The 27,658-nt window shown below is 36.3% G+C and overlaps 1 protein-coding gene across 1 annotated transcript; it reads left to right on the plus strand.

The window, feature by feature from the left end:
* Positions 1 to 20,839: 20,839 nt before the first annotated feature.
* LOC141718981 (uncharacterized) lies at positions 20,840 to 21,370 on the plus strand. The gene has a single exon (XM_074521358.1). It carries the CDS (start codon positions 20,840 to 20,842, stop codon positions 21,368 to 21,370), a length of 531 nt encoding a protein of 176 aa, XP_074377459.1.
* The last annotated feature ends 6,288 nt before the right edge of the window (positions 21,371 to 27,658 follow it).

Genomic DNA, 27,658 nt, shown 5'->3' on the forward strand with positions numbered 1-27,658 from the left:
TCTTGTTACACTTATCTTCCTCTTGTTGGTGTGATGACATCATCATCCTCTAACCCCTTTGATTAACTCCTAATTACTTGGCTAATGATCGCTGATCTGTTATACGGTTCGCTTAACTTTCGTTCACGTTTATCGTTCGAGGGATCATATCCGGGATCTTATTATTTGGGATCCCCTACCCTTTCTCAATATTTTATATTCCTTTTATAATCCCCTCTTATAATCCTCTCTTATAATCCTTGAATTTAAAATTCTTTTAATCATGTTACCTTATACTCAATTCTTTCGGTATCTGGTGGATTTTCAGGAAAAATCAAAGTGTTCGAATTTGGATTCTGACGATCTTTACATACACTTATTTACTTTATGGAATACTAATACGATCTTAGAATTTCCATAACAGTACTCCTATATAGCGTGGTCTGATAATTTTCCTTAATCAGCATCATCAGCAAAAGTTACTATTCATCCGTGTTTCAAAAATTCCAAAAATTGGGATTATTACAGCTTGGGTAGCTAAACACAATTAATCCTCATTGTGTGCAGGGCAAAAGAAAGAAGGTCATATGGATCATTGATAGTGGATGTTCCAGTCATTTGACAGGTGATAAGGCCCTGCTATCACAATTTGAGGAGATGGCTGGCCCTTTAGTGACATTTGGAGACAACAACAAAGGATTCACAATGGGATATGGCAAGATTATTTATGGAAATGTTGTCATTAAAGATGTAGCACTAGTTGCTGGATTAGAAGTAAATCTTCTAAGTGTTAGTCAATTTGCAGACAGAGGTTTTCAATTTGTTTTCAACAAAGAAGATTGTGCTTTTATTAACAAAAAGACTGGTGAAATTGCTCTTAAAGGAGTAAGAAAGGGAAGCTTGTTTGTTGCAGACTTAGACTCAACAAATAAGGATGGAGTGTGTTGTTTCTACACCAAGGCATCACAAGAGCAAAGCAAATTATGGCATAAGAAGCTATCTCACTTGAATTTGAAAGCAATCTACACCTTAGTCAAGAAGGAGCTTGTGAGAGACATGCCCAGTCTGGAATTTGCTCAACTGGAAGTCTATGAAGCTTGTCAGAATGGAAAGATGAAAAGATCAAGTCACAAGTCAAAATCTGTAAATTATATAAGTGCACCTCTGCAACTTATTCACATGGACTTGTTTGGGCCAGTAAATGTCTTGTCCATTTCAAGGAACAAATATGCCCTTGTCATGGTTGATGATTTTTCAAGATACACTTGGGTTGAGTTCATGTACTCTAAAGATGAAACTCCAAATATTGTAATTGAGCACATCAAGAAAATTGAGAAGCAAGCTGAAGGAGAAGTTAGTGTGAAAAGATTGAGGAGTGATAATGGAACAGGATTCAGAAACTCAACATTAAGTGAATTCTGCAAAAGCAAGGGCATTGTTCAAGAATTTTCAGCAGCTAGAACACCTCAACAGAATGGAGTAGTTGAGAGGAAAAATAGAACATTGGTTGAAGCTGCTAGAACTTTGCTACAAGATGCTCAGTTGCCAACTAGTTTTTGGGAAGAGGCTGTTAATACTGCATGCTACACTCAAAACAGATATCTCATAAACAAAGCTCATGGCAAATCACCTTACTCAATCATGTCTAACAGGAAGCCTACAGTAAAGCATCTACATGTGTTTGGAAGCAAGTGTTATATTCTAAAAGACAACTCTGAATATGTGGGAAAATTTGACTCTAAAGTTTTTGAAGCAATTTTTTTTGGGATATTCATTGGAAAGAACAGCCTACAAAGTTTATGTGATTGATCAAAAGAAAATTATGGAAAGCACATATGTGACTTTTGATAATGACAACTGTCTAGGCTTGGAATGCCTTGATGTAAATGATGCTGAAGCCCTTGCATTTGAAAATCTAACCATTGATAGTGATTCTGATGAGGAAGATGAAGTTGTGGCACAACAAGTGACAAATGAAGAGACCTCTGAACAAAATCAAGGGAATGAAAGCTCTCTTCAGACTCCTGAATTTGATGGCACAAACTCAGGGGGAGAAGGGGAGAATGGAAATGACAGTCATGGTAATACTGAAGAAAATGATAAAGGCACTAGTCAACAGATACATACTAGAAAGTGGGATATGAGTCATACAGTAGAAGCTATTATTGGTGATCCCTCAGCTGGTGTGAAAACTAGAAGTGCAACTGCTAATGAATGCCTACATGCATGTTTTCTATCTCAAGTAGAGCCCAAGAAAACTGAAGAAGCCCTATTGGATCCTGATTGGATATGTGCTATGCAGGAGGAGCTGAATCAGTTTGAGAGAAACAAAGTTTGGAAATTAGTTCCTGCACCAAAGAATAGAAGCATAATTGGAACTAAGTGGGTGTACATGAACAAAATGGATGAAAATATAATTATTACTAGAAACAAAGCAAGGCTGGTTGCTAAAGGCTACTCACAAGAAGAGGGAATTGACTATGATGAGACTTTTGCTCCTATTGCAAGACTAGAAGCAATAAGAATTTTTCTGGCATTTGCTGCACACTCAAATTTCAAGGTGTATCAAATGGATGTCAAGAGTGATTTTCTTAATGGTGAACTAGAAGAAGAAGTTTATGTACAACAGCCACCTGGCTTTGAAGATCCAGAATTCCCTAACTTCGTTTACAAATTACTCAAGGCTCTATATGGATTGAAACAGGCACCTAGAGCCTGGTATGTCACACTGTCAGAATTTCTACTCAAACATGGCTTTACCAGAGATACTATTGACAAGACTCTCTTCTACAAGAAGCATGGTGAAGATATGATCCTAGTTCAAATCTATGTGGATGATATCATCTTTGGATCTACAAATGAAAAGCTTTGTCAAAGATTCTCTAGGTTAATGCAGAGTGAGTATGAAATGAGCATGATGGAAGAATTGAGTTACTTCCTTGGCCTTCAAGTTAGTCAAAGAAGTGAGGGTATTTTCATCAGCCAAACCAAATATGTGAATGACTTATTGAAGAAATTTGGTATGGCGGATAGCTCACCTGCATCTACACCAATGTCTACTGCAACCAAGTTGGATGAAGACAAGAAAGGCAAGAGTGTGGATATTTCAAGCTACAGAGGGATGATTGGATCATTGCTTTATTTGACTGCTAGTAGACCAGACATCATGTTTGCTACTTGTCTATCATGGTATAGTAAGAAACAACAATCTGTGTCAACTTCCACAGCTGAAGCTGAATATATAGCTGCTGGAAGTTGTTGTGCTCAAGTGCTTTGGATTAGAAATCAGCTAATGGACTATGGTATAGTATTACATAAAATTCCTATTATGTATGACAATACTAGTGCTATATCTATAGTAGCTAATCCAGTTAATCATTCTAAAACAAAGCACATTGATGTTAGGTTCCATTTTATTAGGGAACATGCTACAAATGGTACCATTGAGCTCATTTTTGTTCCAACAGAGAAACAATTAGCTGACATTTTTACTAAACCTTTGGATGAAGCAACCTTCACTAGACTTGTGAGTGAAATTGGAATGCTCAATTTTTCATCCTAAGGCAAGAACTCAGCTAATGTGTTGCAGCAGTTTAATTTATAATAAATCAACCTAGTTTGGTTTAATTTGAAATTAACTGAAATATGAATTATAAATATTTCAGAATCTCTGCATATTTATTTTTCTTAAAAATTCAAAAATTAACTTAGAATACTTCAAAATTCTAAGTAAACTGCTTAGTTGTTAATTTACATATTAAATGTGTAAAATTAACACAAGGCAGAATAACAATACTCAAAGGTATAGAGAACTGAGTTCTGGATAAGTCAAAATGACTTATCGACAAGCCATTTTAGAGTTCTCGAGTGATTCCTCGATAAGTCTATTTACAGACTTCTCGAATGACTTCTCGATAAGCTCTCTTATGACTTATCGATAAGACCATGTAGAGTTCTCTAATAGTGTTAATTCGCAGAGTTCTCGACAATGATATTTTGAGACTTATCAATAACTCAGAACTAAAATAATTTAATTCAATGAATTATTTTAGACAAATACTTTTGGAAAATTTATTCTGATTTCAATTTGATTTAATTCAAATAAATTAGAATTTTTTTTAGTCCATTTTTGGACAAACTGGGCATTTATCAGAGTTCTCGATAAGTCATTTTTGACTTCTCAATAAGTTTAATATCAAGCGTTTATTTGACTTCTCGATAAGTATTTCACTCTTTCTATAAATACCCAGACTTCTCGATACATACACTGTACTTACACTTTCTCGAGATCTAAAGTGACCTAGCTTTCAGACAAAAGGTGATTTCTCTCTCGTTTTTGCTCCTTTCTCAAAAAAATTTCTTACCCACTACTTCTAAACACTAAAATGACACAAAACATTGTTAGAACTATCATTCTAGAGAAGGGAACTAACTTTATTCCTTTTCTTGATGCTAACCAAGCCCCTGATAGTTTCAAGGGGTTTGCGAAGTTTCTTTCTGAATCTTATATTGCAGGTGCTTTAACTGCAAGTCCTGTGCTGTATTTGGACGTTCTTCATGAATTTTGGATATCAGCTATAACTAGGACAGTTGTTCTAGAGAATGTCACTTCTATGGTGATCACATGCACAATTGGAGGCCAGGAAATTGAGTTTTTAGCTGCTGATATGAATACAGCCCTGGGGTTGCCAACTGAGAATTATGGAGAGATGCTAACTGCAGATGAGCTGAGTGAATTCATGGACTTCATCAACTACAGTGGCCCAATCAACTTGGAAAGCCTGAACAGAACAAACCTTAGGAAGGAATGGTCCTTTGTGTTTGATTCTATAGTGAGGGCTTTCACTTGCAGAAAAACTGGCTTTGACAACATCTCAAGTGTGGTGCAGAAGCTGATGTTCTCAATAGCTCACAATAGGCATCTGAATGTTGGGGCTCTAATTATGGAGGAGCTGGCTACCAGGCTTACTATGCCTTTGAAGAATAGAGGTAAAGAAATCTTTTTGCCAAGGTTTATTATGTCTACTTTAGCTCATAAAGTAAATGACATACACCTGTTAGCTAGTATTGATAGTAGTAGAATTGGCAATTATAAGAAAGTGTCCAAAATAATATTTGGCTCACTTACTTCAAAGAATAAGGTGAGTGTAAGTCTTAGAATCACTCCATTTATGTTGGAAAGATTCAGGACTTATCCTTACCCTATGCCAGACATGAGGGCTCCTAAATTTTCTAGTTCAGCTATGGTTCCAGAGCCTGTGGAAGCACAAACACAGGCACACCAACAGGGACCTTCCAAAGCTGCAGCCCCTTCTTCTAAACCACTAGATGTTAGCAAACCAACCACTTTAGTCTCTCAAAAGACTGAAGTGAGTAAAAAGAAGAGAAAGGAACCAACCCTTGCTGTTGTAAATGAGAGTGAAACAATTCAAACTGAACCAGAGTCACCCTTGGTCAAGAAACCAAAGAAGAGTAATTTACCTGAGTTGACCAATTAAAATACCTCTGTGTCCTCCCAAAAGGGCACAGTTGAACAAATGGGGAGTAAACAGTTACTAGATGCATCCTCTCAACAGGGTGTATCTATTGAAAAGAGCATTCACCCTAATGCATCCTGTACTGAGTCAGCACAACCTGCACCTAGAGTGTATGGTAGAAGAAATAAGGAAGGCACACACAATAAGGGCACATCACTTGAAGCTCCCTCACCATTCAAGGGGAGCTGCCAACACTCACAACTGAGCAAACTTCTCTAATCTCTCAAATTTCTTCATCATATAGAGCACTTGAATCTGATTCTCAAGTGCACCAACACTCAAGTGACATGGTTCATGAAACTGTGCTCACCACCCAGAACCAAGATCTAGATGGTGAGAGGCTACTAGCTGGGGTAGACCTTGATGACACCATCACAAATATGGGGGTTTCATCAATTTTTACTGAAGACCCCATAGTCACTCTTGCACCTTCATGTGCACAATCATCTTTACAGATGAATAGGTTTGAGGGTAGTACTCTTGAGGGTGAGCTATCTAAATCTTCTCCAATTCAATTGGAGGTTCCTCTAGAAGGAACAACTCCCCTGAAAACCCTAGCTGAAATTGCCTTGAGAGTTGAAGCTAGGAGTACAATTGCCAATGACCCTGTTGTGGGAGAGGCAAGTTCATCACATTTATATGACAGTGCTCTGCAAGGTGCACAAAGGTTTGAGGCCGGTATACATGACAGTAACCCAGTCAAATCCTCTCCAATTCCAATGGAGGTTCCCACTACATGTGGTGAACAGCAAACTATCAAAACCACAGATTTATCTGTGAGTCAAACTGTGACTTCAGTCACAGGTGGTAATCTGAACATTTCTCAACAACCATCCACATCTTAATCCAGCCAACCACATGTCATGGCTCAATGACTACAAGATATGGAAGCTCAGCCTTCTACAGTTGATGACATGTTGGTAGATCAAATATCAGGCTTGGCCAATCTCTCTCAGCAATTGCTCACTTCAGATATGGGGAACCAAGACTATCAAGCTATACTGCTATGCTTCAATGAAGAGGTTGAACAACAGAATGAGAAGATAGTAGATGAAGCCGAAGAAGATGGAAATGTAGATGCCTGGTTGTCTGATGACCATGTGGCAGAAATGGATGAAGTTTTGGCTAGATTCAGGAGGGAGTACATAACTATCATGGGAAGCAATGCTAAATCTCTCACTCCTCCTGAAGTCTATGATGCCATTATAGATGTACACAAAGCTCAACTCAAGGCTTTCCATCTCTTTGGAAAGGCCCTTGAAGTAAAATTGACTGGACATGAAGATAAAATCAGGAAGCTGATCAAGGAAAAGATGGATGACATTGTGCCTTCTCAAAAGGACATCAAGAATCAATTCCAGTCTTTCACTGAGCAAATGTCAAGGATGGATCTGGCCTCCATTGAAAAGGAAGTGTCAAATATGAAGAGTTCTTTCAAGGCCCTATTTGATCAAGTTCAAGCTCATATCACAAATTCAAATGATACCAGGGTCAAGCTCAATCAAATGTATACTGCAAGGTATGAGCCTTCATTTCTTCTCATGGAGGGTGTCAGAAAAGCTGTTGATGAATACTTTGGGTCCTTCTCAGCCAAAACCTCTACTCCTTAAATACAAGAACTTCAAGATCAAATTTCTTCACTTCAAGCTTCCAACTCAGGCTTATCTTCACAAGTCAGAGCTCTAACCACATTGGTTGAAAGTCAACAGCATGATATTCAGGCCCTAGTGGAGTCCCATAAGCATTTACAAATGCAGAATACAATTGCTTTGGGAGCCATTATGGGAAAACTCAACATCCCACTGCCAGCATTGCCTGAAGCTGTAAGACCTGAGATTCCTACTCCCCTACTCATGCCTGTCAGCAAGACTAAGGGGGAGATAGGCTAGCACAATCACAATCAAAACTCAAAAGTCAAGTACAAGGTCTAGAACAAGAGAGGCTCCTTATGGCTGCCCAAGGTCCAGGAATGACACAAGAGTTTGACAATTTGCTCACTGGACTAAGGAACTCTCTCAACAATAACTTCTTCACTTACAGAAAGACCTTGGAAAAGACTATCAATTTCATCAGGGTGCTGCAGATCCCAGTCAAGGACCAGTTTTTGGAGAAAAGGATAGTGATCAATCTTAATGATTCTGGTGTAGACAGATGCATGCAAGTCAAATTCAATTATCTAATTTCCAGAAGAGCATCTGAGGTGGATATTTTGATTAACAAGGTGAGGATAATCAACAATGAAGAGAAAATGCTACTAGCAGAGTTGAAGAAGGCTCAAGAAGCTGCATTCCCAGAAGCTTATCTACATCCAAGCAAATGGGTGCACTATATCTGCTCTACAACCAAGCAACTGAAACATTTCCAAGTACCCAAAAACTGTGTCATGGCCAACAGAAGAATGATAATGGTGCTTGAGTCTGAGCTGAAAAGTAAGAAATTGAAGACTAGTGAAGATGAAGCTATGATCAAGATTCTGAGGAGATACATTGATAACCCTGAAGCCAATTTGCCTAAAACTCAAATCAACACAGATGACTTGAGTGATGATGAGTAGGAGAAAGATGGTCAAAATCCTTCTGGCTCAAACTCAAGTCAATCTAGCAAGGCAATTGGTGAAAAAGGTGATAGTGAGAAAGAGAAGGAGAAGAAAAGTGGATCTGAGACTCAAAGGAGGGGTGGAAGGAGACAAAGACAAAAGAATGATACCTCACAACCCCTCCAAACCCTAAATATCCAAATACCAATTGCTAAACCTTCACATTCAACCTCATCAAATACTGCTCAACCTCAAACCTCTAAGCCTAAATATTTCTACAAGCTCACTGCAAACTCTCTCCTCAAAACTCAAATTACTCAGAGCCATACTTCTCTGAAAAGACTCAAAACTGTACCCTCATTCAAGCCACCCCATAAAACACACTTCAAAACAGTTGGAATAGGGCCAAAAGAAGCCAAGGTTAAGAGAAGATTGAGAAGACAAAGAAGACAAAGAAAAGACAACTAACAACTGAATTTCTCAATGATCATAGATTTGGTGAAAAGGCCACCTGGAACAGATATGATCAAGATGATTTCCAACCTCTAAATGTTATGGATTCAGATGAAGACTACTTCCAACATCTAGCTGAAAGAATTGTCAGAGTTTTGGTTGTTAACATCAAAGAAGTTAGAATCTACTACAGTGATGGATCCTTTGAAAAGCTTGGAAATAGACTAATGGATTCTCTCTCAATTGTTGAACTGAAAAGGGTGATAAGCTTGATGAATGGTAAAGATTCAGCCACTAAGGCATGGAGAACAGTTTTGGCAGTGTTTGTGGTTAACAGAGAGGAAATGAGAGATAAGCATAGAGATTTGCTAGCTGAAAGGAGGAGAAAGTATGAGCATGACATTGATGAGTATATCAGAAGATCAGAAGAGTTGAAGGCAGCATGCAAGAGCAGAATATCAAAGGATGGAAAATTTCTGAATGTAAAAGCTGGCTCTTTGTCAAGATACAGGATAGGGAAGTTAGCTAGTTATCATAAGCCAGATTTGCTGAAACTAATAGAGGCTCTAACTGACACCCCCATCCTAGAAGAATTGGAAATACTTGTACAGATTAAGAACATAATTGAGAAAGGATCAAAAAGCTCACTCTTTACTTAATTATTGTAAGCTGTCAAATGTTCAATGTACAAGTGTTGTATCAACTTTTGTATTATTTTATTCTCATTCTTTAACTTGGGGTTAGTCTTGTTAACAGGCATAAATTTGTGATAAGCAATCTTCTCACAAATTGGGGGAGATTGTTGTGCAAGACATGCCTGTATCATAACAAGACTAAGTCATTCTGACAACCCTGAGATTAGTTGTACTGTAACCTTAATCTGTAATTTATACTTGTGACACTAAATGTCTGTAAAATGTAAATGGAGCAGACTGGAGCATTTTTCCCTAAACAGTGTCAAGCCTAAGAATTCTATCTGGAAGAAGATCAAGAAGGTCATGCCTTAGAAGAATTATGAAGAAGCTTGGAGTTGAATAATTCTGTTTGGTGAAAAACATTCTACGTCAAGATCTCTACAATCACAGAATTAGGGTTATAGAGAAGTCATTCGAGAACTCAGAAAGACCTATCGAGAACTCATGAATTGTCTATCGAGAACTCGGGAATTGTCTATCGAGAACTCATGAAATGCTATTGGAGATATCGATAAGTCAGATACATATTCGAGAACTCAGAGATATCGACAAGTATACATTCATTAGAGAACTCTGAGTTATCGATAAGTCAAAGTCCATTAGAGAACTCAGAGTTATCGATAAACCAAGATTCACTAGAGAACTCAGAGTTGTCGATAAGTCAAGTCAACAATGAAGTTTCAGAGATATCGACAAGCCAACATGCCTATCGAGATGTCGAGTTCTCTACAACTTAATTGGAGATCTCGAAGTGAAGAAATTTCTCTAAGTACAGAATTGCAGAACAGTTTAATATCCAAGGTTGCAAATCAACAAACAATTCACATAGCTGGATTGACAAGTCTACAAAAAGCTGCTTGAGAGATGTGCAAGATCAATGGCAAAGATTAACTGACAGAGGATATTAAAGTAAACACGGGATGCTAAAGATATGATAAGCCAGAAATGGAAGATCTGCTTTTCTATAATAAAAATGACAAGTGACAGTTTAGAAAAGCTAATGACATGTTTATTATCCTCTGTGTAAACCAGCAGTTAACTGAGTTATAAAGTTAACACTGGTCCTCTAGTAAGCTGTAACAAAAAGATAGAAAATCTGGTAATTCTCTCTCAAGAAAGATGCTAAGTTATAAAACAAGAACTTAGAGATTTTATAGCAAAACACTGCTTAATTTTTAATATAAAATTAAGTGAGTTTTGAAGATCTTTATTTTACATATTTGCACAGTTATTTATGTTTAACATCTATTCTACTAAATCATTGATAACAACCAACTAAAGCGAAAGTCGATCAAAAATCAAACATTTAAGCCAAAACACATTCACCCCCCCTTGTGTTGTATTCATACCTAACAGTCTTAAGCAAGCTCTAAGGATATGGTATGACATTCTCTCTGAGTTTTTACTTGAAAATGGTTTTACTAGAGGTGTTATAGATAAAAATCTGTTTCATAAAATGCATAAATCTGATATGATATTAGTTTAAGTATATGTTGACGACATTATATTTGGCTCTACTAATGATGATCTTTGCAAGAGATTTACAAAGCTAATGCAGAGTAAGTATGAAATGAGCATGATGGGAGAGTTGAATTACTTTCTTGGATTACAAGTGAGTCAAAGGAAATATGGTATATTAATTTGTCAATCTAAGTATATCAGTGAACTTCTCAAGAATTATAATCTAAAAGATTCAACTCCAGCAAAGACTCCCATGCCAACAGCCTCTAAGCTTGATCAGGACAAAACTGGTAAGAAAGTTGACATCACAAGCTACAGAGGTATGATAGGCTCATTACTTTATCTCACATCAAGTAGGCCAGATATTATGTTTGTAACATGCTTATGTGCTAGATTTCAAGCTGACCCAAAAGAATCTCATCTTATAGCTGTTAAAAGAATGTTTAGGTATCTTAAGGGAACCCCAAATCTTGGTATTTCATACCCTAAAGGTACAGGTTTTGATCTAGTTGGCTATATAGATTCAGATTTTGCAGGTTGTAAGATTGATCGGAAAAGTACCTCAGGAAGCTGTCAGTTTCTTGGGAGAAGATTGGTATCCTGGCATAGCAAGAAGCAGCACTCAGTATCCACATCAACTGCTGAAGCTGAATACATAGCTGCTGGAAACTGTTGTGCCCAAATCTTGTGGATGAGGAACCAACTCCGGGATTATGGTCTGATGGTATCTAAGATTCCAATATTCTTTGACAATACAAGTGCAATAGCAATCTCAAACAACCCAGTTCAGCACTCAAGAACAAAGCACATTGATATCAGGTATCACTTTATCAGAGAGCATGTCACAAATGGCATTGTGGAATTACATTTTGTATCCACAGAGGATCAAATTGCAGACATCTTCACAAAACCACTTGATGAAAAAACTTTCTTTAAGTTGGTTAGTGAACTTAGGATGTTAAATCTTTCTAATTAATAAATTAGAAGTCAGAAACTATAATTTGTCTAGATTAAATTCACTTGTATTAAATTTCAATATTTTGAGGACATCCGAATTTACATGCCATTACTTATTTCTCGTAATTCAAATATTTATGTGCTTGCATCTAACAAAATATATGTTTTGGCACAATCATATTGATAAAAGCTATAAAATTTAATTTTAGTGGACTTTAAATAATTAATATTTAAAGGGGTCCATTAAAATTAATCTAATTGCAACATAATTTTGGTTTAACTATCTGAGACTTTATCAATTTAATGATAAAAGATTCAATAGTGATAAACCAAAGTTGTGATTATTGTAGCATAATTTAATTCATATAAATGCAGTTTTATCAAATAAATGATAATAATTGTAGGATTATGGATAAATTTATGAATGTTCAATAAAATGGATTTTAGATCATTTAATATTTAAAGAATTCATTTTATTGATATTTTTATTGCTGCATAATCATTTTCACAAAAATATGGTATTATCCATTTAATGATAATAATTGTATAGTGGTGAAAAATAATTGTGAATTATCAATTTTAACATCGTTTAAATTTACTAATATTTAAAAGACACTGTTGAAATTGTAATATTAGCATCATAAAATTCAAGTCTTGAAAAGAATGAATTCTGTGACAAAACTGAAATGTTAGAGTGCTAGTGGTCGCCACAGACGAGGTAACTTAGAAATATTCTAATTACTCTTACTGTGGTCACCACAGAGAAGTGAACTTAGAATAAGTGCTCCTCTTGTGGTCGCCACCGAGAAGGTAAACTTAGAAATATTCTAAGTAACATCCTCCTGTGGTCGCCACAGGAGAGTCATTCTTTACTGGTCGCCACACAACACTTAAACATTTAGAGGATTGCTTTTGTGAGTATATATATATACACAGTCGATTTTCTTCAGTTATATACACACACAGAGCAACGAGTCGCAAGTGAGAAGAAAAATGAATTTTTTTTCCGATCTAAACCATAACAAAGTGCTGCCAAATTTTATAATTTTTGTAGTTTTTAAAAGCCCAGATCAAAAGGAGTATTTTGATATCAAAATCTACAAGTTTCATCATGGATTTTAGGAGATCGAATTGACCTAGTTCTTGGGATTAAGGCATTGTTTGTCATAACCTTGTTAATTGGAGTTGATTTTAATTTAATTTTTCCTTAAGGCTCGTTGGGTTAAATTATCAAGTGTGTGTTTTAAAAGTTTGTTTCAATTTATTTTATTTTGTAATTCGAAGGGTACAATTTTACTTGTTTTAGATCCAAATTTTATTCTCATTTTTAATTAAATGGCGAATAATATTCAGATTCTAAAGATAAATTTTGTTTCGATTATTGAAAGTGATCCAGTTAAGATGGCCTATTTTGAACCATAGATCCGTTTTCTAAATGCACACTCCATTGTGCGCTTTGCGTTAACTACTAATGTCAAATTAAATGTTGAGCTTCTCAGGCTTGTGCACAGAACATCAACAAACTCCTCTGATGACGAACAACTGTCTTTCTCTTTTGTTATTGGCAATGAGACCATCAAAATCACAGAAGATGACTTAAATGAACACCTTCATCTACCTCGTGATAACTTTGATGCCATTCCACCTGACTGGGAAATATTCAGTTTCTTCCGAGGTATAAGAAGCACATTAACAGGGAATGACGATTTTCCTAAACACTTCACCAAGAGTCATCTTCCCAAAGAATAGAATTTGTTCTTCAACATATTATCTCACTGCTTGGCTCCCAAGACTGGTGGATTTCATGGACTGACTCATTTCAATCAAATTGTTGGTGTTGCTGTAGCAAATAATCTTCGCATCACCTTTGAGCGTATATTCATGAAGCACATTTTGGAGAACCAATCTCAACATCAAAACTTTATCTTATATACTAGGTTTCTTCAGATTGTACTCAATGAAAAACTGTTAGAAGCACAAAAGGCATCAACTCACAGTGATATTTTGGAAGATTTCCCCATCATGTCCCCGTTGATAGTGTTTAAGCTGCTCAGAAAAGGAAACTATCCAAATGCCAACATTGCTTACCCCACGGAATACATGACAAATGTCTTTTCCATTATCAATGCTCAATATGAAGATGAAGATAATGAAGGTGAGCCTCAAGCTGATGATGCACAACAGGAGCACAATGCTCATGAACCTGACGAGAATACAAATGAAGAAGCAGATCAACCTGAGCCTGAGGATGTTGATCAAGCAGAGATTGAAGTTGAACCACAACTAGAAGTTGTACCGGACAATACTCAACAACCTCAACCTGAAGCTGCTGGACAACCTCCGGAAGGTGCTTAGTCTACCCACTCAAATACATCTGTCTACAGACCGGCTTTATCAGGTATGGGTGCATCTGCTATGAGTAATACTTATAAAGCATGCTCTGATTTAATTAGTATATATCAATTAAATCTTAACACTTATCATACACAGCTGCTTGTTGAACAAGTAGATATGAGAGATAGTGAGTTTGGTATACCACAAATTCATAACCACCCTCTAGAGCCAAATCAAATACCTTCAACTCTCTTAGCCCACACCCTGGCGTACAAGGACCCAATGCATATAGAGGGAGAAACTACACTAGATGCAACAAATAAGGAAGGTACTTTGAGAGAACCCACAACTCTGTCTCCAACGAATAAAAGTAGTATCCCCAATGAGATAACTGTAACCCTCCATGTATCTTCCCAAAAGGATACACTGGCTGAAAAGGCACATAAACAGTTACTGGATTCATCTTCTCAATAAGGTGGGTCTATTGAAATTCACCTGTCGACCAAGGCATCCTGTGATGAGTCAAACATACTCTCAAATACTCAAGGTCATAAAGCTTTAAATCAGTTAATTAGGAGAGCTCTATTTGGTGAGGAAATATTGATGGAAATAGGGCATTCAACCATATTATGGTTAGAATACCCTGTTCAAGGTCCTTCAACAGACCATCTACCTTCACAGGTATTAGGAGAGAGTGTTGTAATCACTTCCAAATCTAGCACAACACTTACCTCCCCAGGACTGATAACCCTAGATGCATCTGCGGATAGTGGATCAGACATAGGCGCGGATAGGGAAACCATAGGCAATGAACTAGTTTTAACTAGTGAGCCTAAGGGGGATGTATCTTCACAGATACAAGGGGAAGCTGGGGATCAGATGCCAAATATGACGACCCCAGTGCTCCTCCCAGATATTCTAACTCTGGATGAGTCATCTGGTGATGACAGGAAACTTGTCTCAGACAAGGATCAGGAATTGCGAACTCCCATTGCACCACTGCTGACCTCCTTAAGGATGGCTTCAGTGTCTTCTGCAGGTATAATTGGAACTCGGAGCTCTGAGCGGAGTGCACATGTAAGAACAAGAGACACACATAACTCCAAACTGAGTGCTAGAGTGATGAGTGATACACTGCGAGAAGCCTGTGAGACACCCACCATCCAAAATACACCCATAGATCTGTCAAAATTTATCACCAAATCCTACCTTGAAGAGCAGCTGGCTTTCAAAGACAGTTATCTCAAAGAACAGCTAGCTCTTAAGGGTCGATATCTCAAGGATGAATTATCTCTCATGGATCATCAAATCACCAGTCTTTCCGAACAACTTGAACTTCAGCAAGCAGCATTCACCAATTTAAGGGAATTCGTTGAGCAAACTCTATCTCACACAGGAAAAGGAAAGACAATTTCCAATACTGAGCCAAAGCTCTCAGTTAGCAAGCAAGCGCCGATCCCGGTCTCTTCTGAAGCAGCTCTTGCCAGTACATGGCCAATGATCTCAGTCATCAAGCAATTTCCTATTTCTCTTGAGATCCCTGTCTCAACCTTACATGCTCAATCAACACTAGCTCTGAAGGATAACCCAACTGAGGGGGAGAAAAGGGTAGAAGAACAAGAAAAAGTAGCCATTGCTGTTGATCTACTTGAAGATGCCTTTCAGACTACTGGAGCTGCCTATGATGAATTTGGAGATGAGATACAGGAAGAGGTAGAAGAGAGAATTGATGAAAGTGTGCTCCTCAAGTCAAGATTCACTAAGGAGAAATTAACATCTTAGGGGGAGCAATCAGGACATCTGAGCCAAATCATTACAACTCAGAAAAATCTGTTGTCTCGGATATATGCTCCAAGACCCTTATTCTCTGAAGGGGAACTGGAGAAAGGTGAAATGGATGAAAGTGATGTTCCGATGGGGTGTGAGCCAAGAGTTGAAGAAGTGGCTATGGAAGAAAGAAAGATCATTACTGAGGATGAAGAGTTTGAAGATGAAGATGCTTTCTGATACGACTGTCTATTCTATGGACTGCTAGAGAAAATCAATCACTCTTATATAGAGATTCAAGAAGAAATGGAAAGATCAAGAATTAAGAGATCCATTCAAAGAAAGGAGAACAGAGAAGCAAGTGAAGCATATCTTCGAACTAACAGGAAAGGAAACAAATGGGAAGAAATAAAGAAGAAAATGGACCAACCAGAAACATATCACTATTCAGACCCTGGTAACTCTAATCTGTTGAGAAGTGTGGAGCATTACAGAAAGGAACATGAAAACATCCATGAGTTCTATGATCAGTTCAATAAAATAATTACTGGAACTACTATGAACATTCTGAAGAATGGATGGAAGATCACTATCAATCACAGAGATGGTCTACAGATGAAGGTGTCTACCAGTGTGCTGAAGAAGTTGAACATTGTTGAATTGTTTGTCTTAGCCTAAAAAATCCCATGGTTGAAATTAAATGAGAATGAATATTTCAGAGACAAACTTTGGAGAATGATGATGGATGTATCCCCTCAAGCCTTTATGTATCAATTCGTGATCAAAGTATTTGCGGGTGGCAGGATGCAAAACATCACCATGTCTGACCAATACATAAGAACCATTCATTTTCTACAACTTACTTTCCTGGAAAGTCAACTCAGGAGAAAAAGAGCTAAACTGGAAGCTCCATGTGTTAAAAGATCAGAAGCAGATTATAAAGCTTCCGAAGTTTTATACGCTTATAGGCTCAATGATAAAATGATCAGAGATACATAGAAGGATATGAAGAAGGTTACAAGAGCGTATCATGAGATGGTGTTTATTAATGGAGAACCAGAAATTAATCTTCTGAAAAACAATGAACCAATAATCAACACTGACAGTGAATGGGAGCTAGTCTTCAAAATCAACAAGAGCAAGATCAGGATCAAAGACTTCAGGACAAGTGAATCAGACTCAATACATCAAGCCTTGATGGATGTCAAAATATCCACATATAAGGAGGACAAGGTTGCTTTGATTCCTATCATTAAGATACTTGATGAAGTGATGGAAGAAGAATCAATCAATGACACTAAAAGAATAAGAGGAAATCTAAGAAGGATAACAGTCTTCGTAATGTCCAGAAAATCATCACTATTGTTTGATCTTGTTCCTAAATGCACCAAAGTTAAATATCTTGAGATAATGCTTCATGAGCTGAATAATCCACCTCCATTCAACGCACTTGAAATAGAAGCTCATGATTGTGTACAAGCTAGATTGAATGAGCTGAAAGAATCTCCTCCAAAACCTTTAGATCCTAAGAAGAAAGTCACTAAAAGAAAGTCCGTTCAGACTCAAGAAGGAGAAGGAAGCAAGGGCAAGAAGCAGAAAAGAACAAAGACAAAGAAGACATAGAATATATATGTTCAGTATAGAGGAACACTTCTTTGTAATTTGTAAATTAAGAAATCTGGAATTGAATATGTAATCCAGAATGTATTTAATATCTTTATCTGTTTTGAGGTTGTACTTTTTCTTATTATCAGTTGAGTTATCCTTAGGGATTTTCTTGTCGAACTCTAACAATCAAATCGGGGTGATTGTAAATCATAATGTAATGTAACATGTAATCGAGGAATTATAACTTAACATGAAAATAGAAACAGATAAACAATATTAAACTGTGAAGCATAGGAACCCTACAGATGAAGACTGGATAAACACAAAGAACCAAAATATGCAATTGACTCTTTAAGCCCTCAAAACAGATCATGGAAAGAATTTAATTAACATGTTCAAGCAGCCATGAAGAATAAGACATCAAAGGACTTTAATCATCAGTTACATCAATTGACTTCAAGTGTTGCAGATCAAGGGTTCAGTGAAAGAAGTAATGAATATTCATCAATCTGTATCAGCTCAGAAACATAAGATAAATTGAATTAGGTTCTCTCAATGCTAGTTGTTTGTGAACCAGACCAGTGCACCAAACACCAGTTTTCAAGAATGGATTTTAATTTAGTTACAGAGGAAAGTATTGATACGGTGAAGAATGGAAAAAACAGAAGCAAAAACATTCTAAGGCAAAGAACTTATCACCTTGGTCTCCATAGAGGTGTAAGGACTACCAAGGAAGCCCTTGTGGTCGCCAAATGAGAGTTAGAAGAAACACTCATCCTCATTAGCCACATAGTTGTTCCCTCTATGTAATCCCTGTGGTCGCCACAGAGCAGTGTCCATAGAGAATTACTCTAAGGCAACAGAGCAGTCGCCATAGAGAATCACTCTAAGGCAACACAGTGGTCGCCATAGAGAATCACTCTAAGGCACCACAGTGGTCGCCATAGAGCACCAACTGGTTGTCATAGAGCAATGACACAAGATACTCTGGTCACCATAAAAGAGAAGTCAAGGTATACACCAGTCGCCATAGAACACTTGTGAATGTCCAGTGAATTAATGCAACAATTCAAAGATTTGTGTGGACACAGTAATGCCACCTGTCCAATAAAATTGAAAGTCTACATTACCTGCTAAATGAATACAATTCATTTCAGTCATCTTCTTCAGCTTTCAACAGAGTGTTTACGGGAGCTCCATTAAAGCACTTTATTTATTAAGCTTGTAAACATATTGTTATGCTGCTGAATTTATTGTAGCTAATCAATTTGTTGATTAGATTCTAGCAACCTCAAGGATTATATTAATAAAATAATATATTCCTCAAATTGTTTTGTGTCTAATTTGATTATGTACTTTTAACGAAGAACTTATAAACGAATCGAAAAGATTGTAGGTATCGTATTCAACCCCCCCCCCCCTTCTACGATACTTTGGGACTAACAACTATTTTTGGAAATTTGTGAAATGTAACATCCAAAAAAAAGTGTAAACAAATGAAAGGGAAAGAAGGAGTAATTCTTTTAAGTATATTGTTGTTTGAAAATCATATCTTTCATGAAAAAACATTGAAGTACTCATATTTAAGTTGGTGTAGTTTATCCCCTAAGATCATAATCATTGGTTTTAGTTTGCAACTCTTCCTCAATTTTTATCAGTTATTGTTATAAAGTACAAGGACATTTTCGTAATTATATAATACGACTTCTAATTTTACCAAAAAATATATATTATATAATTCAGACTACGCCATATATGTCCAGATGCAATACTTTTGTAATGCAACGTCAACTTTCTGTTACAGTAGCCCAATTTTTTTGAGGAACTCCAGTATTATAAAAAAGGTGTTACATTAGACAAGAAACTTGTGTTGCAGCTCAACTGTAGTGTTGCATTCTACAATAATAGGTGAAAAAGTGTTGCATTTGAGAAATAATGACGTCAACATTGGGGGCTAAAATGCTGACGTGGCAATGCTGGCATCAACCTGTGAGGCCCACTTTGCTGACGTGACGCCACGTGAGCTAAGTGGCCCCACATGCTGGTGTCAACAATGCCACGCCAGCACGCACGTTAGCAAAGTGGACCCCACATATCGACACCAGCATTACCACGTCAGCAACAAAACAGATGGTGATATCATCAGTGCCACGTCAGCAAGGTGGGTCCCACATGCTGACATCAACATTACAATGTTAGCTGTCATGTCATCAAAGTGGATCCCTTTTGCTGACGTTGTAAGAAATTATAATTATATTTCTACATAATTTCTTCCTCATAAAATGGTCTATAGGAAACTCAAGAGTTAAAAATACCTCACTTAATTAATTCCGATGGATAATTAATTAAGAGGTAAGATATTGAGGTGAGATGGATGGTCTTCTCTCTGTCTATATATACATCCACCTTTTCCATCAAAAGTGTGGTATCAAGAACCAAAAGAACACATAAAATAAATGTATATAGAAAAGAGAGAGATATTCATTCTTCTCCATTGAAGCACCGACGTACAAGACCTTGTTGCTATCAACTAATCGTCGCCATGTCGGGAGGTATGTTTCTACTTATATGTGATGATCATATAGTTCAAGATCCGTGAGTTTATGTAATTGTTCTGTTTACTGTTCTCTCGGAACCTCTGTTTTGGATTCTTGTAAGTGTACAGTTTACTGTTCTTTTCAGAATCCATGTTAATGCATTTACATGTGGCATCAGAGCCATGGTTACCGGACATATGATTATTCCTATTAGTATTAGTAGCATCCTTATATGGGTACTATGTTGTCTCTGGGATAATGATCTTCATTGATTGTTATGTATGATATGTATTGATCGGACTATTGCCTCGAGAACTTATATCATCTTGTCTCTGGGTTATGATTATAGTCTTACATGATAATGCTTTGACACGTGTATTATGTTGTTATGCATATTGACACCTTTAGTTACAGAATCATGTTTATGGTATCGGCTTCTGATTTTCCTGCTATCATAATTTTTATGGTTATGTTTGGTCATCGTGTTGTAAAACTTGGTTCGTGTCTTATGTTGAATACGGTTTTATGAAGTTTTTCAGTTTCTTTTTTTATGATGATGCTTTACATAAGAAGATGATGTTAAAATGACCAACAATTATACTGATGACAAAGTTAGATTCTACCCACAGGAGAACCTGATCTTTTTCATTAGTTATTATGATTTGTTGGACCTTATAGATATTTTGAGTACTACCCACAGGAGTACTTAGAATCTTAAAATTGATGAATATATTTTTAAGTACTACCCACAGGAGTATTTAAACTTATGGAGAATTTTGAAAACTACCCACAGGAGTGTTCAAAATTCTTAACTAAAAGATTCATTTTATGTGTTCTTTTGATTAAATTTGTGTATCTCTATTTGCACCTTCTGCTCTTAATTCTTACGCTACATCTGTTGTTAAGCTCAATGGAACTAACTACTCAGAATGGAAAGAGCAAGTTGAGTTCTCGTTTTGAGTACTTGAATTGGACATGGCTCTCATGAAAGATAAGCCAAGTCCACTTACTGACTCAAGCACTCCCGAAGAAAGAAAGTTCCATGATGATTGGGAAAGATCTAACAGATTGAGCATAATGTTTATGCGGATGGTGATTGACACCAACATTAAGTCATCACTTCCCGCTGCTAAAAATGCTAAGGAATACTTAAAGAACATTGAAGAAAGGTTCAAGACAGCTGACAAGTCCCTTGCGGGAAAGCTGATGACAGATCTTGTAACCATGAAGTTCGATGGTTCTCGCACCATGAGTGCTCATGTCATTGAGATGATTAACCTTACTGCCAAACTTAAGAATTTGGGATTGAAAATGGATGATGCTTTCCTCGTTCAATTTATCCTGACTAGTTTGCCTCCGCAATATGAACCATTCAAAATTCATTACAACACTATTACGGAAAAGTGGAGTTTGAATGAATTGACTAATAAATTGGTTCAGGAGGAATCTAGACAGGGATCACAAGGTATTAAGGCCGCTTATTTCACTCAAGGAACTACTAAGTAAGCTGGGAAAAAGAACAAAAGGTCACCATTTAAGTCTGATGAGTCTGATCAACCAATAAAGAAGAAAAGGAAGGATAATGTTTATAAATTTTGTAAGAAACCTGGACATTTTCAGGTGGATTGCAATAAACGTAAGGCTTGGTTCGAAAAGAAAGGTAACCCGATGGGTTTTGTAAGTTATTTCGAATCAAAGCTAACTAATGTTCCTTCCTCTACTTGGTGGATGGACACTGGTGCTAATGTTCATATTTTGAATTCCATGCAGGGATTCAGTACGATCCAAACTACAAATCTAAGTGATCAGGATTATATTTTTATGGGAAATAAAGACAAAGCTCCGGTGAAAGCTATTGGAACTTATCGTCTTAATTTAAGTAGTGACCATGTGTTGGACTTGTGTCAAACACTTTATGTACCGTCTATTTCCCGTAATCTTATTTCTGTTAGTGCACCGGATAAGTTTGGATATTCATTTGAGTTTGGCAATGGAAATTTCAGCTTATTTAAAAAATTCTAGTTGTATTGGTTCTGGAATTTTGATTGATGGTTTTTACAAGCTGAAACTTAAAACTCCAAATGCCGAAATTAATTTCATCCTGCATGATAAAGAAAGAAAACGTAAGTCATCTAAAGATGACACTTACTTCGTGTGGCATAAAAGGCTGGGACACATATCCGTTGAAAGAATCAAACGATTAATTAAGGATGGAATTCTTCCTCAATTGGATCTTAATAATGTTCCAGTATGTGTTGATTGTATAAAAGGAAAAACAACAAAAAACACAAAGAAAGGAGCCACAAGAAGTACCCAGCTTCTTGAAATCATACATACAGACATTTATGGACCTTTCGATGTTCTAACTTTTGGGGGTGAAAATTTTTTCATCACATTTATCGATGATTATTCACGCTATTATTATGTCTTTCTATTGCATGAGAAATCTCAATCGGTGGATGCTGTACAAGTGTTCATCGCTGAGGCAGAAAGACAGACAAAAGAAAAGGTGAAAATCATCAGGTCATATAGAGGTGGTGAATTTTATGGGAGGTATGATGAAACAGGACAACATCCTGGACCATTTGCTAAAATTCTCCAGAAACTTGGAATTATTGCTCAGTACACAATTCCTGGATCTCCATGGCAGAATGGTGTAGCTGAAAGAAGAAATCATACGTATATAGAGATGGTTAGATCCATGATGAGTCACGCTAATTTGCCAATGTTCTTGTGGATGGAAGCCTTATGTACAGCCGTTTACATCTTAAATAGAGTTCCAAGCAAAGCAGTTCCAAAAACACCATTTGAACTGTGGAAAGGCTGGAAACCTAGTTTAAGTCATCTCCAAATTTGGGGTTGTCCGGCTGAGGCTAGAATATACAATCCACAAGAAAAGAAGTTGGATTTTAGGATGATGAGTGGATATTTTATTGGATATCCAGAAAATACAAAAGGATATCGAATTTACTGTCCTAACCATAGTACGAGAATAGTTGAAACTGGTAATGCTAAGTTCTATGAGAATGGTGAGACCAGTGGGAGCATAAAGCAAGATGATGTGATCATTCAAGAAGTAAGGGTGCAGGTTCCTTTACCCACTATTTTGAAAGATTTTGGGAACTCCTCTGTAAACACACATCAGAACACTGAGGAGAACCCAGTGAATGATCAGCTCCATGATGAGGATCTCACGAATGATAGTGTTGACAGAGAGTCATCAGAAACACCATTAAGAAGATCTCAAAGACAAAAGAGATTGACCATTTCTGATGATTTCTTGCTTTATCTCATAGAATCTGATGAACATAAAGATCCAGTTTCGTATGCTCAAGCCATCAAGGGCCCTGATTCTGACAAATGGGTTGATGCAATGATGGATGAATTAAAATTTATGAGTGATAATCAAGTCTGGGAAATCGTTCAACTCCCACCAGGTCATAAAGCGATTGGTTGTAAATGGGTATATAAAACCAAACGAGATTCTAAAGGCGATGTTGAACGACATAAAGCTAGACTTGTGTTTAAAGGTTTTAATCAGAAAGAAGGCATCGATTATTTTGAGACTTTTTCTCCGGTTTCCAGAAAAGATTCTTTAAGAATCATCATGGCTTTGGTGGCTCATTATGATCTCGAGTTACACCAAATGGACATGAAAACCGCGTTCCTGAATGGAGACTTGCAAGAGGAAATTTATATGCGTCAACCCGAGGGCTTCATAATTGAAGGGCAGGAGCATATGGTCTGCAAACTTAAGAAATCAATATATGGACTAAGGCAAGCTTCCAGAGATTGGTATCTAAAATTTCATGAAACCATAACGAATTTCGGTTTCGTTGAAAATGTCGTTGATACTTGCATATACCTTAAGTTTAGTGGGAGCAAATTCATATTTTTGATTCTATATGTTGATGACATATTATTGGCTTGTAGTGATCTTGGTTTGTTGCGAGAGACAAAAGAATATCTCTCAAAGAACTTTGAAATGAAAGATATGGGAGAGGCTTCCTATGTTCTAGGCATAGAAATCTTTCGTGATAGAAGCCAAGGAACTTTAGACTTGTCTCAGAAGGCCTATATCGATAAAGTTCTTAAGAGATTTAACATGTTGTCTTGTTTCGCTAGTCATGTTCCATTGTATAAAGGAGACAAACTTGTTCTTAAGCAATGTCCTAGGACACCTATGGAACGAGAAGAAATGCAGAAGTATTCTTATGCATCTCTCGTGGGGAGCCTGATGTATGCACAAGTCTGTACCAGGCCTGACATTAGCCACGCCGTTGGCATGTTGGGAAGATTTCAGAGTGACCCAGGGATCGCTCATTGGAAGGCTGTAAAGAAAGTATTGAGATACCTAAAGGGAACCAAAAATCATATGCTTACGTACAGAAAGTCAAGTCATCCACAGATGATTGGCTATTCTGATTCGGATTTTACTGGATGTCCTGATACAAGGCTCTGCACTCTTGGATATACATATCTTTTATGTGGAGGTGCTGTTTCATGGAAAAGTCAAAAATCTGAAATGATTTTCGGATCCACTATGATGGCTGAATTTGTGGCCTGTCATGAAGCTTCCATTCAAGGATCATGGCTGCGCAATTTTGTTTCACAGTTTGGAGCCTTAAATTTCATCTCTAAACCATTATCGGTCTACTGTGACAATCAAGTTGCGACATTCTTTTCTAAGCATGACAGGATTACAGACGGTTCAAAACACATGGACCTAAAATACCTGTTATTAAAGCAAGATGTTAAACTAAAGAAAATTGTCATTGAGTCCATATGCACTGATTTGCAAGTGGCAGACATACTCACGAAAGGACTGCCAATTAAGACCTTCGAAAGGCATGTTGAAAGTTTGGGTTTCTTGGACCGTTCCTGAATCATAGATTATGTCACTTGTTTTATGCATGTTTATGTGAAAGACAATTAACTGAGCTCTCTATATATATAACATCTGAAGTTTTTCTGTTTCTTTCATCATAAAGGTGTACACACTTATGTTTGAGGTGAATGAAACATTATGTGACCATTAAGCCATTCTCATAATGACCTGGTTGTGAAAATTGCAGATGTTGTGGTACATGAAAGTAAACGTGTTGTGCAATAACACGGGCACACCAAGACTCATACATTTGTCAATTTATCGACTAAGAACTTAGAGTAAAACTGATGTACTTGTGCACATTCATTGCTTATTTCCTATAAGACCAAGTGGGAGACTGTAAGAAATTATAATTATATTTCTACATAATTTCTTCCTCATAAAATGGTCTATAGGAAACTCAAGAGTTAAAAATACCTCACTTAATTAATTCTGATGGATAATTAATTAAGAGATAAGATATTGAGGTGAGATGGATGGTCCTCTCTCTTTCTATATACATCCAACTTTTCCATCAAAAGTGTGGTATCAAGAACCAAAAGAACATATAAAATAAATGTATATATAAAAGAGAGAGATATTCATTCTTCTCCATTGAAGCACCGACGTACAAGACCTTGTTGCTATCAACTAATCGTCGCCATGTCGGGAGGTATGTTTCTACTTATATGTGATAATCATATAGTTCAAGATCCGTGAGTTTATGTGATTGTTCTGTTTACTGTTCTCTCGGAACCTCTGTTTTGGATTCTTGTAAGTGTACAGTTTACTGTTCTTTTCAGAATCCATGTTAATGCATTTACAGACATCAGCAGTGCCACGTTAGCAAAGTGGGGTTCCCAGTGCTTATGTTGCTATACAGGTCACCTATGGATCCGGATTTCGCAAAGTGCCCATGTTGATGTGTCACTGAAACGTCACATTTGGCCCCTTATTGTTGCATTTGCTTTGTTTTGTGTTGTAAATTGCAGTTTTTAAATATTTTTTTATGAGTCACATACTTTTTATTTTTGAAAAACTTTGTTTTCAATGATCCAACCGTACGGATGTTCAAATATAACAAAATTATTTACACAAATAAATTTCAAAATTTTTCACTTTTGTATGGTGTGGTGTTTTAATAGTTAACACACTCAAAGTTTGCAAACCACTAGTACTCGAATCGTGATTGTAATTTGAAATTTTTTATTTTCAACGATCCAATTGTACAGATGTTTAAATATAACAAATTCAGTGACACAAAAATTAATTTCAAAATATTTCACTTATGGATGGTTTGGTTTTTCAATAGTCAAAACAGTCAAAGTACGGGCCTTTGCAAACTACTAGTACCCGAATCGTAAATGTAATTTGAATTTTTTTTGTTTTCAATGATCCACCATACGGATGTTTAAATTTAAAAATTTAGTGACACAAAATTAATTTCAAAATATTTCACTTTTGTATGGTGTCGTTTTTCAATAGTCAAAATGGTCAAAGTACGGGCCTTTGCAAACTACTAAGACCCGAATCGTGATTGTAATTTGAAAAACTTTGTTTTCAACGATCCAACCGTACGGTTGTTTAAATATAAAAAATTTAGTGACACAAAATTAATTTCAAAATATTTTACTTTTTATGGTATGATTTTTTCAATAGTCAACATAGTCAAAGTACGAGCATTTGCAAACTACTATACCTGTATCGTGATTGTAATTTGAATTTTTTTGTTTTCAATGATCCAACCATACGGATGATGAAATATAAAAAATTTAGTGACAACAAATTAATCGCAAAATATTCACTTTTGTATGGTGTGGTTTTTCAATAGTCAAAACGGTCAAAGTGAGGGCCTTTGCAAACTACTGGTACCCGAATCATGATTGTAATTTGAAAAACTTTGTTTTCAACAATCCAACCATATAGATGTTTAAATATAACTAATGTAGTGATACAAAATTAATTTCAAAATATTTCACTTTTGTATTGTGTGGTTTTTCAATAGTCAAAACAGTCAAAATACGGGCCTTTGCAAACTACTAGTACGCGAATCGTGATTGTAATTTAAACAAATATTTTAACGATCCAACCGTACAAATTTTTAAATAGAAAAATATATTGACACAAAATTAATTTCAAAATATTTCACTTTTGTATTGTATGGTTTTTCAATAGTCCAAACGGTCAAAGTACGGGCTTTTGCAAATTACTATACCTGGATCATGATTGTAATTTGAAAAACTTTATTTTCAACGATCCAACCGTACGAATGTTGAAATATAAAAAATTTAGTGACACAAATTAATTTTAAAATATTTAATTTTGTATGGTGTTGTTTTTCAATGGTCAAAACGATCAAATTATGTGCCGTTGCAAACTACTACTCCCCGAATCGTAATTGTAATTTGAAAAACTTTGTTTCAAAAATCCAACCGTACGGATGTTTAAATATAAAAAATTGAATGACAGAAAATTAATTTCTAAATATTTCACTTTTGTATGGTATGGTTTTCCAATAGTCAAAACGATCAAAGTACGGGATTTTGCAAACTACTATACCTGAATTTTGATTGTAATTTGAAATTTTTTGTTTTCTATGATCTAACCATACGGATGTTAAAATATAACAAATTTAGTGACACAAAATTAATTTCAAAATGTTTCAATTTTGTATGGTGTGTTTTTTCAATAGTCGAAATAGTAAAAGTACGGGCCTTTGCAAACCACTAGTACTCGAATCGTGATTGTAATTTGAAAAACTTTGTTTTCAATGATCCAATCGTACAGATATTTAAATATAACAAATTTAGTGACACAAAATTAATTTCAAATATTCCATTTTTGTATGGTATGTTTTTCAATAGTCAAAACGGTCAAAGTACAGGTTTTTGCAAACTACTATACCCGAATCGAGATTGTAATTTTTA

The sequence above is a fragment of the Apium graveolens genome, chromosome 4, assembly GCF_009905375.1.
Source record: "Apium graveolens cultivar Ventura chromosome 4, ASM990537v1, whole genome shotgun sequence".
Lineage (NCBI taxonomy): Eukaryota > Viridiplantae > Streptophyta > Magnoliopsida > Apiales > Apiaceae > Apium > Apium graveolens.